Genomic DNA, 20426 nt, shown 5'->3' with positions numbered 1-20426 from the left:
CAAGATCCCAGCAATTAAAAACTTAAAATGAAGGTAACAGGCGTAAAAACTATAGACGAGTTGCTAAATCCCATCCCCTGCAGTGCTCCAATCTAGTTTTTCAGGACCTGGATAAGAAGTCTGGAAGAGATTCCTTTCTGTCTCTTAGTGTGAAGGAGAAAATATTACTCTGGCTTTTGGTTACGATCAAGAACGGTTCTAGTTTTGCTTTTGAATTTCTGTGGAAACCTCTCTGGTCTCGCTTTCCCATCTGTAATCAAGTAACAACACAGGCTTACCCCAGAGGAATGCGGAAAGGATTAATATGAGAAGATGAAGAAGCCCTCTGGAAATATTACTGCTGCATAAATACTGAGCTATTGATGCTATTTCATGCAAAGACAGGCAGGCTTCTTTTAGCTAGATTTTCTCAACTGCATCTGTTTCCTTCTGGGAAAATGTCAGAAGGGTATTTTCCTGATCATGCTCCACTAATGCACTTTTCATGCATTTCCTCTTGGTTTCCTCAGAGTCTGAATATCTTCCAGAACCTCAACCGAAGGCAGCATGAACATGCGATCCATATGATGGATATTGCCATCATCGCTACAGATCTGGCCCTTTATTTCAAGTGCGTATATCTGCCCGGGGACAATTTATATTTATTCAAATCATTTGTAAGGCTTGTGACCGTAGCAAGCTAGCAATTCCACCTTTTACCTTGAAAGAATGAGATCGGCCTCCAGCTTCTTTGTGTGAGTTAGAGAGTCTTAGAGAACCACGGCGACTTTCTGGGGAATTCCAAGGAAAAATACTCTGCCATCAGAACCAGGGAAGAAGCCCCAAGTTCCCTCTCCCAAATGCCCGTTCATTTAATCATATTTATTGAGCGCTTACTATGTGTGGAACACTGTACTAAGTGCTTGAATCTGACTATATTTTTGTTTAGTGGTATTGTTGAGCGCTCATTAAGCACTTAATCTAAATCAGGCACTGTACTAAGTGCTGGGATAGATACAGGATAATCAGTCCATGCCCCACATGGGGCTCATAGCTTTAAGCCCCATTTTACAGATGGGGGAACTGAGGCCCAGAAAAGTGAAGTGACTTGCCCAAGGTCATACAGCAAGTGACGGAGCCAGGATCAGATCCCGGGTCCTCTGACTCCGAGGCCCGTGCTCTTTCCACTAGGCCACACTGCTTCTCTTGTCTTTGGAGTCAGAGGTCATGGGTTCAAATCCCGGCTCCTCCAGTTGTCAGCTGTGTGACTTTGGGCAAGTCACTTCACTTCTCTGGGCCTCAGTTACCTCATCTGGAAAATGGGGATTAAGACTGTGAGCCCCCGTGGGACAACCTGATCACTTTGTAACCTCCCCAGCTCTTAGAACAGTACTTTGCACATAGTAAGCGATTAGTAAACACCGTCATTATTATTATTATTGTTGTCCATAGAAGCAGCATGGCTCAGTGGAAAGAGCCCGGGCTTGGGAATCAGAGGTCGTGGGTTCTAATCCCGCCTCTGCCACTTGTCTGCTGAGTGACCTTGGGCAACTCACTTAACTTCTCTGGGCCTCGGTTACCTCTTCTGTAAAATGGGGATGAAGACTGTGAGCCCCACGCGGGACAGCCAGATTGCCTTGTATCTACCCCAGCGTTTAGAACAGTGCTTGGCACAGTCATTCATTCAATCATATTTATTGAGCGCTTACTGTGTGCAGAGCACTGTACTAAGCACTTGGGAAGCACAAGTTGGCAACATATAGAGACGGTCCCTACCCAACAGCGGGCTCACAGTCTAGACCGTAATTCTTTTAATCCTTGAAGTCTCTGGCCTTCACCAGCCACTGTGGCCTTCAGCGCTTAGAACAGTGCTTTGCACACAGTAAGCACTTAACAAATACCAACAATATTTATAAGCCGAGTTCCCTTCCCCAGGCACACAGGGAAACTCATTGGACAAGGGATCTAAAGCCTCGTGTCTCTCAGGACCACCCCTCCGAGATCCAAGCCATTACTCTGGGAACAGTCTCCCACCAACACACATACCTTTTCCAGATAACCCTTCTGGCAAAGAGCCGGGACCTCCTTGTTCTCTACTTAAAGAGACTTTTCCCAGTGCCCCTCCCAATGTTCCAGGATGTTTTCTTCAGGGGTAGATTTGCAGTAATGTTGTTTAAACAGGTTGGAGATAGTCCACGAGCTAGCGAAGTGCACGGTTTTCATCAATTATAAACTTCCAGCCACCGAGGCCCTCACTCAGATGGTGATTTCTTTGAAACTCCATTAGTTTGCTATGGATTTGGAGATTCTGTAGAGAGCTGTTTCAGTGTTACATCAGAGATCTGTAACAGCAACTGAGGGGAGAGCCTGCTAGGCCAGAGTTCATTGAAGTCTCCATTACAGCAGAGTGGTTTCAAATAATAAAATAATAATGGCATTTATTAAGCGCTTATGTGCAAAGCACTGTTCTAAGTGCTGAAGGCCACAGTGCATAATAATAACAACAATAATAATGGCATTTATTAAGTGCTTACTATGTGCAAAGCACTGTTCTAAGTGCTGAAGTGGCTGGTGAAGGCCAGAGACTTCAAGGATTAAAAGAATGACGGTCCATTTACTGCAAGCCAGTGACCCCTGGCCCTTCCAGTCGATGAGGAGGTGCCACTGGGGATTTTGAGGATAGAAGATGGGGCCAGATATCGTAGGCAAAGGAGGGAATTTTTTTTTAGTTTGTTTTGTTTTCGTGGTATTCATTAAGTGCTTACTACGTGCCAGGCACTGTACTAAGCATTGGGGTACATACAAGTTAACCGTGTTGAACACAGAAGGACACTGAGGTTCAGAGTCATTAAGTGACTTACCCAAGGTCACACAGAAGGCAAGTGGTGGAGCCAGAATTAGAACCCAGGTCCTCTGATTCTCTTTCCAGCATGGTAGGGTCAGGGACCTGATATATCCTATGTTCTCTAGACTCTCGGGTGGCTCCAGGAGGACTTCCCAGACTGAGCCCCCTCCTTCCTCTCCCCCATCCCCCCCCCCATCCCCCGCACCTTACCTCCTTCCGCTCCCCACAGCACCTGTATATATGTATATATGTTTGTACGGATTTATTACTCTATTTTATTTGTACGTATTTATTCTATTTTATTTTGTTAATATGTTTTGTTTTGTTGTCTGTCTCCCCATTCTATTCATTCATTCAATCGTATTGAGCGCTTACTGTGTGCAGAGCACTGTGCTAAGTGCTTGGGAAGTACAAGTTGGCAACATATAGAGACACGGTCCCTACCCAACAGTGGGCTCATTCATTCATTCATTCAATGGTATTTATTGAGCACTTACTGTGTGCAGAGCACTGTACTACGTGCTTGGGAAGTACAAGTTGGCAACATCTAGAGACAGTCCCTACCCAACATCATCATCATCATCATCAATCGTATTTATTGAGCGCTTACTATGTGCAGAGCACTGTACTAAGCACTTGGGAAGTACAAATTGGCAACATATAGAGACAGTCCCTACCCAACAGTGGGCTCACAGTCTAGAGGGGGGAGACAGAGAACAAAACAAAACATATTAACAAAATAAAATAAATAGAATAAATATGTACAAATAAAATAGAGTAATAAATACATACAAACATATATACATATATACAGGTGCTGTGGGGAGGGGAAGGAGGTAAGGCGGAGGGGATGGGGAGGGGGATCTCTCTAGACTGTGAGCCCGCTGTTGGGTAGGGACCATCTCTATATGTTGCCAACTTGTACTTCCCAAGCACTTAGTACAGTGCTCTGCACACAGTAAGTGCTCAATAAATATGAATGAATGAATACAGATTTATTACTCTATTTTACTTGTACATATTTACTATTCTATTTATTTTATTTTGTTAATATGTTTTGTTTTGTTGTCTGTCTCCCCCTTCTAGACTGTGAGCCTGCTGTTGGGTAGGGACCGTCTCTAGATGTTGCCAACTTGTACTTCCCAAGCGCTTAGTACAGTGCTCTGCACACAGTAAGTGCTCAATAAATACGATTGAATGAATGAATGAGAGGCAGGAGGATTGGTGAGAAAGTGTGGCTTAGTCCTTTAGACTATAAGCCCATCGTCTAGACTGTAAGATCCTCCTCTAAACTGTAAGCTTCTCCTTTAGACTGTAAGCTCACTGTGGATAGGGAATGTATCTACTAACCCTATTGTATTGTAGTCTCCCAAGCGCTTAGTACAGTGCTCTGCACACAGTAAGCGCTCAATAAATATGACTGACTGATTGCGGAAAGAGCACGGGCCCCGGGGAGTCAGAGGATTTGGATTCTAATCCTGGCTCTGCCACTTGTCTGCTGTGTGACCTTGGGCAAGTTTCTTCTCTGGGCCTCAGTTACCTCATCTGTAAATTGGGGATTAAGACTATGAACTCATGTGGGACATGGTCTGTGTCCAACCTTGTATTTACCCCAGTGATTAGTATAGTGCCTGGCGCATAGTAAGCGCTTAACAAATACTGTTAAAAAACACTCCTAAAAAACAACAAACTAGCCTCAGGGAGGCCAAATTAAGTGGAGAAACCTAGTAGTGGGAAATTGGGAGAGGGCTGCCTGAGGATTTCTTCATATCTCAGGGGATGCAGACACAGGAAATTCTGATAACCCCTCAACATGTTGGCTGAATTTATGGTCATTAGGGGAGTTCTTGTGAGGGGGTTAGCGGTTCTCTGTTCTTTATCTCCGTTCGAGGTTGAAAGGAGGAACTGGGATTGCATTGCAACACTCCGATTCAGATAATCCTTGAATCACCTCATTTATTATCTGTCCTCTCACTCTGCCCGTCTCCTCTGTTTTCAGGAAGAGAACCATGTTCCAGAAGATAGTGGATCAGTCCAAGACATACGAAAGTGAACAAGAATGGACCCAATACATGATGTTGGAACAAACTCGGAAAGAAATCGTCATGTGAGTGTTCTTCGTTCAACCTCGTTAAGACAGGAGTTGTGAGAAGTAGTGCAAGTTCTTGTTAATGGCATCTGGTAAAGCGCTTATTATGTACCAGCCACTGTACTAAGTGCTGGGGTAGAAACAAGCTAATTAGGTTGGTCACAGTTCATGCCCCATATGGGGCTCACAGTCTTCATCTCCATTTTACAGATGAGGTCACTGAGGCACAGAGAAGTGAAGTGACTTGCCCACTCTCACAAGTGGTGGAGCTGGAAGCCGAGAACCCACGTCTTCTCACTCCCACACCCGTCTTATATCCACTAAATCATATTGCTTCTGGGTTTTCTAAAACTTCCTTATTAAGTGTTAATAGTAATATGAATAATAATACGCATCTTTGACTGTTCATATCTTCAGGAGTCTAAATCAGGGAGTCAAATGGGGCTGATTTAGGAGGGGGCTATCGCCCCTTTTTTGTGTTAAATTTTGATTCAAGGTTTAGAATGAATGAATGACCATTTGTATGATCCATGAAAAGGTATTTTTATTTATTCATAAGATGCTTATATTCACTCCAGACTTCATTCTTCACCGTGACACAAAAGAATAAAACTCAACAACACATGCGGCCTAGTTTTCCTGTAATATAGGGTCACATCCTTTCAGAACCCGGCATTAAGGAAATGTTTATCAATCAATCAATCAGTGGTATTTACGGAGCACTTACTGTACGTAGAGCATTGTACTGAGTGCTTGGGAAAGTCTAATGCAATAGATTAGGGTAGAGCACTCGGTACAGTGCTTTGAACACAGTAAGCGCTCAATAAATACGACTGAGTGCTATCTCAGTCCACAAAAAGCTTACAGTCTACAGACTATAGTAGACTTTCAGCTGCCCCTCCAGACTCTTTGTGGGCAGGGAACATATCTACCAACTCTATTGTACTGCACTCTTCCAAGCGCTTAGTACAGTGCTCTGCATACACTAAGTGCTCAAAAAATGTCAGTGTTAGTAATAATAATAATAACGGTATTTGTTAAGCGCTAACTATTGCCAAGCACTGTTCTAAACACTGGAATAGATACAAGGCTATCAGGTTGTCCCATGTGGGGCTCACAGTCTTAATCCCCATTTCACAGATGAGGTAACTGAGGCACAGAGAAGTGAAATGGCTTGCCCAAAGTCACACAGCTAAGTGGCGGAGCCGGGATTAGAACCCACGACCTCTGACTCCCAAGAGAGGGCTCTTTCCACTGAGCCACGCTGCTTCTCTGCTGCTTTGTGCCAGAAGTTCAACACATTCAGAAAACTCTCTTTTGGAGTACTCATCCCATACCACGCACACAAGCATTACTTCTAACCCTGCGTCACACTGAATGTAGATGGATATGCCATGTCAGAAGAACGTTTCCGAACTCTGCCATTACGTTCTCTTCAAAATGTGTGGTAGAAGCTCACATGTTGGGTAGGAACTGTCTCTATATGTTGCCAATTTGTACTTCCCAAGAGCTTAGTACAGTGCTCTGCACACAGTAAGCGCTCAATAAATACAATTGAATAAATACTGGCAGAGCAAGTGTGCCAAGCCTCCCATTCATGTTTCATTTAACAATTTCCTTAGCTCCAGTCCAAATATCTCCAGCAAGAAACCTAAAACCCACTTCCCTTTGAGTGCCAGGGACTGAGTCTTATTTATCCTTCATTAATTTTTTTTTCCAGAGCTTAGTAAAGCACGCCACACGTGTACGTTAAAATACCACTGAAGGAATGAATGATTTAGTCAGGGTTAGACAATGTATCCCCTCTAGACTATAAGCTCATTGTGGACTTTTAGACTGTGAGCCCACTGTTGGGTAGGGACTGTCTCTATATGTTGCCAACTTGTACTTCCCAAGCACTTAGTACAGTGCTCTGCACACAGTAAGCGCTCAATAAATACGATTGATGATGATGATGATGGGCAGGGACATGCCTACCAACTCTATTGTATTATCGTCTCCCAATAGCCTAGTACAGCGCTCTGCACACAGTAAGCACTCAATAAATACGATCGATTCATTGAGCGATCTCAACCGTTCCACGTGACTCAGTTTCTGTGCTAAGCTTTGATTTGGAAAGTGACGATCACCATGGCGCAAGAAAGTTTGATAGCAGTGGCATTCCAGCCTAAGACAGGCTCCAAGGACAAGGCAACAGCGTTCCCCAGTCTGTAATAATAGGCTTGCTGATTATGATGTGCTCAAAGTCTTTTAGACTGTGAGCCCACTGTTGTGTAGGGACTGTCTCTATATGTTGCCAATTTGTACTTCCCAAGCGCTTAGTACAGTGCTCTGCACACAGTAAGCGCTCAATAAATACGATTGATGATGATGATGATGTGCTCTGGGTGCTTCATTCTTGCTTTCCTCTGAGCCGTCAGCTCAGTTCTGTCATTCATTCATTCATTCATTCAATCGTCTTTATTGAGCGCTTACTGTGTGCAGAGCACTGGACTAAGCGCTAGGGAAGTACAAGTTGGCAACATGTCTAGGTCATTCCCAAGGCCTGCTCCTCCAGGGGTATGATGGCCCAGTGGTCACCATTGAAGGCCTTCTCCCCCGGGACTAGTGACCTAGTGAATAGAGCAGGGGCCTGGGAATCAGATGACCTGGATTTGAATCCAGCCTCTGCCACTTGCCTGCTGGGGGAACTTGGGCAAGTCCCTTAACTTCTTTGTGCCTCTGTTGCCTCATCTGTCAAATGGGGATTAGATACCTGTTCTCCCTCCTACTTTATCTGTGAGTTGCCATGTAATAATAATAATAATGGCATTTATTAAGCGATTACTATGTGCAAAGCACCGTTCTAAGAGCTGGGGTGGTTACAAGGTGATCAGGTTGTCCCTCGTGGGGCTCACGGTCTTAATCCCCATTTTACAGATGAGGGAACTGAGGCACAGAGAAGTGAAGTGACTTGCCCAAAGTCACACAGCTGACAACTGGCGGAGCCGGGATTTGAACCCATGACTTCTGACTCCAAAGCCTGGGCTCTTTCCTACTGAGCCATGCTGCTTCTCTTGCCTGCTGGGGGACCTTGGGCAAGTCGCTTAACTTCTTTGTGCCTCTGTTGCCTCGTCTGTAAAATGGGGATTAGATACCTGTTCTCCCTCCTACTTTAACTGTGAGTTGCCATGTAATCATAATAATAATAATAATGGCATTTATTAAGCACTTACTATGTGCAAAGCACTGTACTAAGCGCTGGGGAGATTACAAGGTGATCAGGTTGTCCCACAGGGGGCTCACAGTCTTAATCTCCATTTTTACAGATGAGGTAACTGAGGCCCAGAGAAATTAAGTGACTTGCCCAAAGTCACACAGCTGACAATTGGCGGAGCCAGGATTCGAACCCATGACCTCTGACTCCAAAGCCCGGGCTCTTTCCACTGAGCCATGCTGCTTCCCCTGCTTCCCCTTCCCCTGTTCCATGTGGAACAGGAATGGTGTCTTCTAGACTGTGAGCCTGTTGTTGGGTAGGGACCGTCTCTATATGCTGCCAACTTGTACTTTCCAAGCGCTTAGTACAGTGTTCTGCACCCAGTAAGCGCTTAATAAATACAATTGAATTAATGAATGTGATTATTTCCTTGTATTTACCCCAGCCCTAAACAGAGTAAGTGCTTAACAAATACCATAACTGTTATTATCGGGAGGATTACCCATGAGAGAAAACAAATAATCTGCATCTTCAAGGCACCCAGTGATGTGCGCTGAAACATTTGCTCTTATATCCCTTTTTCTCCTCTTTAGTAGCGTTTAAACTTCTGTGCGTAGAACGTTGAATGCTATTTCCCATCCTATCTAGAGCTTTAGATATGATATCAATTTAGCGCTGCAAGACTAGCATTAAATTGTCACCTGGTGACACCTCCTCCCCCTTTTAGACTGTGAGCCCACTGTTGGGTAGGGACTGTCTCTATCTGTTGCCAATTTGTACTTCCCAAGTGCTTAGTACAGTGCTCTGCACACAGTAAGCACTAAATAAATACGATTGATGATGATTATGATTGTAAGCTCACTGCGGGCAGGGAATGTGTCTATCAATACTGTTTTATTGTAGTCTCCCGAGAGGTTAATACAGCGCTTTACACACAATAAGCGCTCAGTAAATATGAATGATTGATTGATTGAGGGATGACCGTGACCAAGGGGCCATTCTGGCCCTGAATTAGACTGTCTAGCTGGATCAGAACCGTAAGTTCCTTGAGGGCAGGGAATATGTCCACCAGATCTCTTCTATTATACTTTCTCTCCCAAGTGTTCTGCCCACAGTCCGTATTCACGGAATACGACTGATTGATCAGGAGGAAGGGGCGATTTATCTGTCCTAATCAGCCCTTACTCGAGATCCCCAGATTTTTGACCATCCAGTGAGAACCCGGCTGGCATTTGACAGGCTCAACGGGTTGTGTTCCATTTCTCCCGTAGGGCCATGATGATGACAGCCTGTGATTTATCAGCTATAACCAAGCCCTGGGAGGTTCAGAGCAAGGTAAGGCCCTACTGAGAGCTCACCTCCTCCAGGAGGCCTTCCCAGACTGAGCCCCTTCCTCTCCCCCTCGTCCCCCTCTCCATCCCCCCCATCTTACCTCCTTCCCTTCCCCACAGCACCTGTATATATGTTCGTACATATTTGTTACTCTATTTATTTTACTTGTACATATCTATTCTATTTATTTTATTTTCTTAGTATGTTTGGTTTTCTTCTCTGTCTCCCCCTTTTAGACTGTGAGCCCACTGTTGGGTAGGGACTGTCTCTATATGTTGCCAACTTGTACTTCCCAAGCGCTTAGTACAGTGCTCTGCACACAGTAAGCGCTCAATAAATACGATTGATGATGATGATGATGAAGGTAGGAGCCCACGTTCTTATCTCTCCCGGATCTGATGATTCTGGATTTTGGAGTGAAACTGAGGAATGCCCACCTCCATCCCCTCCTGCACGCCATCTTCTCAGATATGGGGGGCTTTAGTACCACCTGTCCAGAAAGCTACACCGTTTCTCAAAGTTTTTATTTCATATTTTATGTCCCGCCCTTCAGCAAACTCCATACTCCCCACCTTGCTTTGCCAGCCCTTGCCCCAGGCAGGGGCCATGGAGGAGGAAGTTCAGTTCTTACCTCCTTCCCTTCCCCACAGCACCTGTATATATGTATATATGTTTGTACATATTTATTACTCTATTTATTTTACTTGTACATATCTATTCTATTTATTTTATTTTGTTAATATGTTTGGTTTTGTGAGAAGCAGCGTGGCTCAGTGGAAAAAGCACGGGCTTTGGAATCAGAGGTCATGGGTTCAAATCCCAGCTCCGCCAACTGTCAGCTGTGTGACTTTGGGCAAGTCACTTTGCTTCTCTGTGCCTCAGTTACCTCGTCTGTAAAATGGGGATTAAAACTGTGAGCCCCCCGTAGGACAATCTGATTGCCTTGCAACCTCCCCAGCGCTTAGAACAGTGCTTTGCACATAGTAAGTGCTTAATAAATACTATCATTATTATTATTACTATTCTCTGTCTCCCCCTTCTAGACTGTGAGCCCACTGTTGGGTAGGTACCGTCTCTATATGTTGCCAACTTGTACTTCCCAAGTGCTTAGTACAGTGCTCTGCACACAGTAAGTGCTCAATAAATATGATTGATTGATTGATTCAGAGAATATCAACCTTTCCATACCCTCCAGCCACGTGGCTGAATCGCCACCTCTTCTCAGCCAGCCCCGGCAGCATTTTCAGGCCTACGTGATGAGACGCGGGGCCCTCGAGCTAGAAGAGGGGTTCCCCAAAAGTGGGAGGGAGGTCCACCTTGAAATCAGAGGGGAAACTGAGCCTTGAGCCAGTCATTTAACATCTCTGAGCCTCAGTTTCCTCCTCAGCAAAATGGGGATTTAATATCTGTTCTGCCACCGACTTAGACTGTGATCTGGTTTGATTATCTTAAATCTATCCCAGCTTTGATAATAGTAGCACTGTTACTCTGTGCATTTAGAGAAGCAGAGTGACTCAGTGGAAGGAGTCTGGGCTTGGGAGTCAAAGGTCATGGGTTCTAATCCCGGCTCCGCTACTTGTCAGCTGGGTGACTTTGGGCAAGTCACTTCACTTCTCTGGGCCTCAGTTACCTCTTCTGTCAAATAGGGATTAAGAATGTGAGCCCCATGTGGGACAAACTGATCACCTTTTATCCCCCCCAGTGCTTAGAACAGTGCTTTGCACATAGTAAGTGCTTAACAAATACCATTATTATTATTATTATTATTATTATTATTATTATTATTATTATTATTATTATCTATCCCTGTGCTTATTACAGTGCTTGGCCTGAATTAGTAAGCATTAAACAATAACCATTATTATTATTATTATTTTTCACGGTATTTGTTAAGTGCTTACTATGTGCCAGGCGCTGTACTAAGCACAAGAGTTAATCTGAGCTAATAAGGTTGGACACAGTCCCTGTCCCACGTGGGACTCAGTCTTAATACCCATTTTGCAGATGAGGTAACTGAAGCACAGAGAAGTTGAGTGACTTGCCCAAAGTCACACAGCTGCCACGTCGCCTGAACTAGGGATTTTAGGGGTCCATTTTGAGGTCTCTGCTTCTTTGCTTTCTGCAGGTGGCTTTGTTAGTTGCTGCAGAGTTCTGGGAACAAGGAGATTTGGAGAGAAGTGTGCTACAGCAGAATCCGATCGTAAGTACAGCTCTTTAATTCTTCTGCTAGAACTGCTGCTTACAAAATATCCCTTCAGGTGAAACTGTCCCTTCTAGTTGAGGAATAAAATCCTTTTGTTAGAAATATCCAGGCATCCAAACAACCTGGTTTTCCTGAATTTCTTCTGTGATCCAGGGCTTTAAAAATGACTCTCCTCAAACCCAATCAGTCAATCATATGTATTTTGTGTCTACTGTGTGCGGGATACTGTACTAAGTGCTTGGGATAGTACAACACAACTATAACAGACAACATCCCCTACCCACAAGGAGCTTACAGTCTAGAGGATGAGCTTACACAAGATGCCAGGCCCCATATCAAAGGTTGATAACACCAGTTTTGTAATTAAAGTTGTTTATTGATGGCATAAAGCATCTCGAGGAGCACAAATCCTGTGTGAGGAACTTCTAAATAACACTCACCTCCTACAACCCAGCACAACAATGAGAGGGGAAGCCGACAATGTGCTTTTGTGTCCCACATGGGGATCCCCCACTAATAACAATAATAACAATGTTGGTATTTGTTAAGCGCTTACTATGTGCCAAGCACTGTTCTAGGCGCTGAGGTAGATACGAGGTTATCAGGTTGCTCCACATGGGCATCCCCATTTTACAGATGAGGTAACTGAAGCACAGAGAGGCTAAGTGACTTGCCCAAGGTCACACAGCTGACAAGTGGCAGAGCCAGGATTAGAACCCACAACCTCTGACTCCCAAGCCCGGGCTCTTTCCACTAAGCCCACGCTGCTTCTCACTAGACTGTAAGCTCACTGTGGGCAGGGAACATGTCCACCAACTCTGTTATATCAGACTCTCCCAAGCATATAGTACAGTGCTCTGCACACAGTATGTGCTCAATAAATACCACTGATTCATCTGGCTCCAAAACCAGACTCTTTTACACAAGCTGTGCCGAGCTGGTTTTTATTACTTTGTAAGAAGCCTTCATCCTCACCTGTAATTATCTCTAAACTCAGATCACGCCTAAATTTTCCTCCTCACAGAAGAACAAAACCTTCATTATCCCTATAGGAAGAATGCTGCTTAACCCCTGGCCTTCAACCGGGTGAGATCACCCTGTCTGCCCTCTCGGTAGCTGACTCTCCACTTTCTATGTAATAATAATAATAATAATTATTATTATTATTATTATTAGTAGTAGTAGTAGTATGGTATTTATTAAGCGCTTACTATGCGCAAAGCACTGTTCTAAGTGCCGGGAAGGTTACAAGGTGATCAGGTTGCCCCACGTGGGGCTCACAGTCTTAATCCAGGGACTGTCTCTGTATGTTGCCAACTTGCACTTCCCAAGTGCTTAGTACAGTGCTCTGCACACAGTAAGCGCTCAATAAATATGATGGATTGATTGATCCCCATTTTACAGACGAGGTAACTGAGGCCCAAGGACGTGAAGTGACTTGCCCAAAGTCACAAGCTGATGGCAGAGCGAGAATAATAATAATAATAATGACATCTGTTAAGCGCTTACTATGTGCAGAGCACTGTTCTAAGCATTGGGAGGGATACAAGGTGATTAAGTTGTCCCACATGGGGCTCGCAGTCTTAATCCCCATTTTACAGATGAGGGAACAGGCTCAGAGAAGTTAAATGACGTTCCCAAGGTCACACAGCAGACATGTGGCGGAGCAGGGGTTCGAACCCACGGCCTCTGACTCCAAAGCCCAGGCTCTTTCCACTGAGCCACGCTGCTTCTCTAGATCATCATCATCATCATCATCATCAATCGTATTTATTGAGCGCTTACTGTGTGCAAAGCACTGACTAAGTGCTTGATAAGTACAAGTTGGCAACATATAGAGACAGTCCCTACCCAACAGTGGGCTCACAGTCTAAAAGGGGGAGACAGAGAACAAAACCAAACATACTAACAAAATAAAATAAATAGAATAGATATGTACAAGTAAAATAAATAAATAAATAAATAAATAAATAGATATAAATAAATAGATAAATAAATAGATCCTTCATAAGGCCCGAGGCCGAGGTTGCGCCTGCTCGGCTCCAGGCTCAAGGCGGCCTATAGGAAAGAGCCCAGGCCTGGGAACTTTCTGACAAAAGTTGCGGGTTCTATTCCCGACTCCGCCACTTGTCCGCTGTGTGACCCTGGGCAAGTCACCTCACTTCTCTGTGCCTCAGTTACCACATCTATAAAATGGGGATTAAGGCTGAGGGCCCTATGTGGGACAGAGACTGGGTTAACAACTGACCTGATTATCTCGTTTGTACCCTGGTGCTTAGTACAGTGCCCGCCACACAGTAAGTGCTTAATAAACACCACCCTTAAATAAGCTGTCACTGCACACCAGGCCCATAAATTAGTTTCCCATAAACACCCACAAGGCCTTCAGGGTCTCGCAAGATAGTTTCCCCAACAACTCTTAGACATTTCTCGCGGCTCAGTGGAAAGAGCCTGAGCTTGGGGGTCAGAGGTCATGGGTTCAAATCCCGTCTCTGCCAATTGTCAGCTGTGTGACTCTGGGCAAGTCGCTTGACTTCTCTGTGCCTCAGTTCCGTCATCTGTAAAATGGGGATTAAGGCTGGGAGCCCCACATGGGACAACCTGATCACCTTGTATCCCCCCCAGCTCTTAGAACAGTGCTTTGCACATAGTAAGCGCTTAACAAATACCATTATTATTACTACAAATCAAGTTGCATAGCACATATACTGGTGCTGCTGGGAATCCCTGGGGGTGGAGCTGAGTTTAGAACCCAGATCTTCGGACTCCCAAGTCCACACTCTTTCCACGAGGCCATGCTGCTTCTTTACAAGTGACGGTGGGGAAAAAAAATATATGAACCTTTACAATAAAGACAAGCACAAATGTTCTGTGGATTCTTTGTCACCGTGTCCTGTAGCCCATGATGGACAGGAATAAAGCTGATGAACTACCCAAGCTGCAAGTTGGTTTCATCGACTTTGTCTGCACCTTTGTGTATAAGGTAGGCTCTGCTTTTTTTAAAAAAAAAAATAGTATTTAGTGGAGAAGCAGTGTGGCTTAGTGGAAAGAGCCCGGGCTTGGGAGTCAGAAGGTCATGGGTTCTAATCCCGGCTCCGCCACTTGTCTGCTGTGTGACCTTGAGCAAGCCGCTTCACTTCTCTATGCTTCAGTGACCTCATCTGTAAAATGGGGATTAAGACTGGGAGCCACATGTGGCTCACCTGATTACCTTGTATCTACCCCAGTGCTTGGCACATATTAAGTGCTTAACAAATACCATAATAATAATAATTATTATTATTATTAATAAGCCCTTACTATATGACAGACACTGTACTAAGCCCTGGGGTAGATACAAGCTAATTAGGTTGGACACATGGGACTTTAGTGTGCTTCCCAAGCACTTAGTACAGTGCTCTGCACACAGTAAGCACTCAATAAATACGATTGAATTGAATTACAGTCTTAAATCCTATTTTACAGGTGAGGAAACTGAGGCCCAGAGAAGTTAAGCGACTTACTCAAGATCACAAAGCAGACAAGAGGCAGAGGCGGAATTAGAACCCAGGACCTCTGACTTCTAGGCCCAAGTTCTCTCCACTAATAATAAATAATAATAATAATGTTATTTGTTAAGTGCTTACTATGTGCAAAGCACTGTTCTATGAAGCAGCGTGGCTCAGTGGAAAAGAGCCCGGGCTTTGGAGTCAGAGGTCATGGGTTCAAATCCCGGCTCCACCAATTGTCAGCTGTGTGACTTCGGGCAAGTCACTTAACTTCTCTGTGCCTCAGTTACCTCATCTGCAAAATGGGGATTCAGACTGTGAGCCCCCTGTGGGACAACCTGATCACCTTGTAACCTCCCCAGTGCTTAGAACAGTGCTTTGCACACAGTAAGCACTTAATAAATGCCATCATCATCATTATTATTATTCTAAGCGCTGGGGAGGTTACAAAGTGATCAGGTTGTCCCACGGGGGGCTCACAGTTTTAATCCCCATTTTACAGATGAGGTAACTGAGGCCCAGAGAAGTTAAGTGACTTGCCCAAAGTCACATAGCTGACAGTTGGTGAATCTAGGATTCGAACCCATGACCTCTGACTCCAAAGCCCGGCCTCTTTCCACTGAGCCATGCTGCTTCTCCTAAGTTAACTATCAGGAGTGGGATCCTTCTCTGTCTTCTCCCCAGCCTTACAGGCTGACTCCAAAACCCATCTGAAACACCCAGGGTATCCACTTCGTCCACCTCGAGAAGCAGCATGGCTTAGTGGTAAGATCCCGGGCTTGGGAGTCAGAGGTCTTGAGTTCGAATCCCAGCTCCGCCACTTGTCTGCTGTGTGACCTTGGGCAAGTCACTTCACTTCTCTGGGCCTCAGGTAGCTCATCTGTAAAACGGGGATTAAAACTGTGAGCCCCCCGTGGGACAACCTGATCACCCTGTAACCTCCCCAGCTCTTAGAACAGTGCTTTGCACATAGTAAGCACTTAACAAATACCATCATTATTATTACCCCAGCACTTAGAACAGTGGTTGGCACGTAGTAAGCACTTAGCAAATACTATTATTATTATTATTATTATTATTATAAACCTCACGGACAGTAGTTTCAGATCATAGTCCTGGGGCGGACCCAGCTGGAGGTAAAGCAGTCCAACAAAGCCAACAATTCACTAAAGCAGCTCACTGTGTGACGTGGCCAACAAGGAAGGTTGTATAGTCATCCAGGAATTTATAATAATAATAATAATAATGATAGCATTTATTAAGCGCTTACTATGTGCAGAGCACTGTTCTAAGCACTGGGGGGGATACAAGCTGATCAAGTTGTCCCACGTTGGGGCTCACATTCTTTATCCCCATTTTACAGATGAGGTAACTGAGGCTCAGAGAAGTTAAGTGACTTGCCCAAGGTCACACAGCAGACATGCGGTGGAGCCCGGATTCGAACCCATGACCTCTGACTCCAAAGCCCGGGCTCTTTCCACTGAGCCACGCTGCTTCTCCGTCAGATGAGTTAGTTGCCACAGTTTATTCAATCGTATTTATTGAGCGCTTACTCGTCCCATTTGGTACCAAAACTTTTTCTGATCCACAAGTTACTTAATGTGTCTGTGCCTCAGCTTCAACAGTAAAAATGAGGTTAAGATACCTGTTTTCCTTCCTCCTTGGACCAAGGGCCCATATGGAACAGGACTCTGTCTGCTTATATTGTATCTACCCCAGCATTTTGTATAGTGCTTGGTTAATACAAAGCACTTAACAGCTATCAGAATTGTTGTCATTATGATAATGACATATGACATAATGTATATATATTTGTACATATTTATTACTCTATTTTACTTGTACATATCTATTCTATTTTATTTTGTTAGTATGTTTGGTTTTGTTCTCTGTCTCCCCCTTTTTGACTGTGAGCCCACTGTTGGGTAGGGACTGTCTCTATATGTTGCCAACTTGTACTTCCCAAGCGCTTAGTACAGTGCTCTGCACACAGTAAGCGCTTAGCAAATTCTATTATTATTATTATTATAAACCTCACGGACAGTAGTTTCAGATCATGGTCCTGAGACGGGCCCAGCTGGAGGTAAAGCAGTCCGACAAAGCCAACAATTCACTAAAGCTGCTCACTGTGTGACGTGGCCAACAAGGAAGGTTGTATAGTCATCCAGGAATTTATACAGATGAGTTAGTTGCCACAGTTTATTCAATCATATTTATTGAGCGCTTACTCGTCCCATTTGGTACCAAACCTTTCTCTGATCCACAAGTTACTTAATGTGTCTGTGCCACAGCTTCAACAGTAAAAATGGGGTTAAGATACCTGTTTTCCTTCCTCCTTGGACCAAGAGCCCATATGGAACAGGACTCTGTCTGCTTATATTGTATCTACCCCAGCATTTTGTACAGTGCTTGGTTAATACAAAGCACTTAACAGATATCAGAATTGTTGTAATTATGATAATGACATATGACATAATGTATATATATTTGTACATATTTATTACTCTATTTTACTTGTACGTATCTATTCTATTTTATCTTGTTAGTATGTTTGGTTCTGTTCTCTGTCTCCCCCTTTTCGACTGTGAGCCCACTGTTGGGTAGGGACCGTCTCTATATGTTGCCAACTTGTACTTCCCAAGCGCTTAGTACAGTGCTCTGCACACAGTAAGCGCTCAGTAAATACGATTGATTGATTGATTACTGTGTGCAGATCACTGTACAGTTCTTCCTAAAGTTCTCTGGATCTGAGACCAGACTCACTGTCTTCTAGGAGTTCTCCCGATTCCACGATCAGATCACCCCCATGCTAGAAGGAATCACCAACAACCGGAAAGAGTGGAAGGCACTGGCGGATGAGTACGATGCCAAAATGAGAGCGCTGGAAGAAGAGAAACAGAAGCAGGAAACCTCCAAGCTAGGTTTGTGAATCAGACTCCAGGCTCTTAGACTGCCCAAAGTCCTAATGTCTCCAAGCTACTTTCTACCCCTCTCTACTTTCTTAGAGAAGCACTCTCTACTTCCTTAGAGAAGCAGCGTGGCTCAGTGGGAAAGAGCCCGGGCTTTGGAGTCAGAGGTCATGGGTTCAAATCCCGGCTCTGCCAATTGTCAGCTGTGTGACTTTGGGCAAGTCACTTAACTTCTCTGGGCCTCAGTGACCTCATCTGTAAAATGGGGATTAAGACTGTGAGCCCCCCATGGGACAACATGATCATCTTGTATCCTCCCCAGTGCCTTGAACAGTGCTTTGCACATAGTAAGCGCTTAATAAATGCCATCATTATTATTATTATTATTACCCCCGACGGAGTTCAGCAATATATTTACCACCAAATCTGATCTATTAGAAAATGCTGAGTGCAGAGCACTGAGAAGGGAGAAATGGAAAAGAGACAGAGATTCAATCAATCATATTTATTGAGCACTTATGGTGTGCATTGCACTGATGATGATGATGGCATTTATTAAGCACTTACTATGTGCAAAGCACTGTTCTAAGTGCTGGGGAGGTTACAAGGTGATCAGTTTATCCCACAGGGGGCTCACAGTCAATCCCCATTTTACAGATGAGGGAACTGAGGCACAGAGAAGTTAAGTGCCCAAAGTCACACAGCTGACAATTGGCAGAGTCTGGATTTGAACCCATGACCTCTGACTCCAAAGCCCAGGCTCTTTCCACAGAGCCACGCTGCTTCTCTGTACTAAGTGCTTGGGAAAGTACATGATCTCTGCCCACAGAGAGCTTACATTCTTAAAATATGTCACTTGACTCTTTGAGACTTCTAAGAAAAATGAAACAGGTAAAGAACAGGCTGAGGTAAATGGACTCTCTCTCTCTCCATATGACATTCTTCAAACATGAATTTGGAGGGGTATTTTGCTTTTTTTTTTTCCTTAACAAGTTGATGGGGAAAGTGAGTTGTCAGAGAAAAATAGAGGAAAATGGAATGAGGGATGATCTATCAGTTACATTGTATTCTCCCAAGTGCTTAGTATATCATGTTCTGCACATAATAAGCACTTAATACATACAACTGATTGATTTTCGAGTTCAAACGTCAATGCAAGTTTAATGAGATTTCTGTAGTGACCTGCTTGGATTAACGTTGTAGCTGTCTGGATGGACAAGAAAAGGCCGGTTTTAGTGATTTTATTGAGTGCTTACTGTGGGCAGAGCACGGCACTAAGCACCTGGGAGAATACAACAGAACTGATACATATGTTCCCTTCCCCAAATTAGCTCAAAGTCTAGAGATGATCCTGTAATCTACAGTCAGCTTTAGACAGGGTCATTCATTATTTGAAGAAAGTCCCCTGCCCATAGAAAAGACATGTAGATTTGTGATTTCTTTTGCCCACAAAGAAGCTTCACATCTTGCTCTCAAAGCTTGCTTTAGAGCACAAGTATCCCTGACCATCTTTGACCTACTGAAAAAATCTAGCCAAGTCACACAACTTCATTCCCCTGGCTGGAAAACCGGATGGAGAGGAGCCTATACTAATCCCTAATTTTTTCTTTCCTCACTTATAATAATAATAATAATAATGGTATTTTTTAAGCACCTACTATATGCTGGGCAATGTTCTGAACGCTGGGGATAGATAAAAGGTAGTCTGGTTGGACTGTCCCTGTCCCACGTGGGGCTCACAGTCTTAATCCCCATTTTACAGATGAGGGAACTGAGGCACGGAGAAGTTAAGTGACTTGCCTCAAGTCACACAGCAGTCAAGTGGCAGAGGCGGAATTAGAACCCATGACCTTCTGACTCTCAGGCCGGTGCTTACATAAGTTCTCATCGCCCCGACCGTGTTTAGAAATCGAAGGCCCAGTTGTTTTAGGATTATAGTCTAGCCGTATGAACTGGGAATGCATTCAACAGTGCCGTCGAAGGTTTGAACTAAGACATTTCTGACTCCTTAAGAGAGGCTTTCTATAAACCGATATTTCTTCTTTATTATTAGACGCTCGTATATTTAGTACTAATAGCAGTCCATTTTTAGGGCTAATGTGGGTCTATTCAAATTTGCACAATGGGAGTAGCTGGATCTTCTGGAAAGCAATCCAACTGGCCATTAGCCAGAATCCCAGGGGGTTTTAATACCACATTATGGCCGATGGAGGTGGGCCCAGTGGCAAAGGAAAGAATGAAAGAGAGAGGAGATGAAATTAGACTGCTACCATCGCTGATTTTGCCTTTTCTTTTTGAATTGCAGCTGCGGCTGGGAATCCAGCTGGAAGGAATTCTGCAACTGGAGAAGGAACCACGCAGTCCAAATCATGTTCTCTCCAGTAG

At 44.2% G+C, this 20426-nt stretch overlaps 1 protein-coding gene across 1 annotated transcript in view; it reads left to right on the top strand.

The window, feature by feature from the left end:
• PDE6A (phosphodiesterase 6A) overlaps positions 1-20426 on the top strand; it is a 64882-nt gene extending 44456 nt beyond the window's left edge. Inside the window, exons 16-22 of the mRNA XM_038771672.1 lie at positions 510-610; positions 4824-4931; positions 9381-9444; positions 11567-11641; positions 14544-14627; positions 17906-18053; positions 20347-20426. Coding sequence (XP_038627600.1) covers positions 510-610; positions 4824-4931; positions 9381-9444; positions 11567-11641; positions 14544-14627; positions 17906-18053; positions 20347-20426 — 660 coding nt within the window. The remainder of the gene's footprint in view (positions 1-509; positions 611-4823; positions 4932-9380; positions 9445-11566; positions 11642-14543; positions 14628-17905; positions 18054-20346) is intronic.

The sequence above is a fragment of the Tachyglossus aculeatus genome, chromosome X1 (genome assembly GCF_015852505.1).
Source record: "Tachyglossus aculeatus isolate mTacAcu1 chromosome X1, mTacAcu1.pri, whole genome shotgun sequence".
Classification (NCBI taxonomy): domain Eukaryota; kingdom Metazoa; phylum Chordata; class Mammalia; order Monotremata; family Tachyglossidae; genus Tachyglossus; species Tachyglossus aculeatus.
Note: the sequence above shows the minus strand (reverse complement) of the source record. Positions and strands in the feature narration are given on the sequence as shown.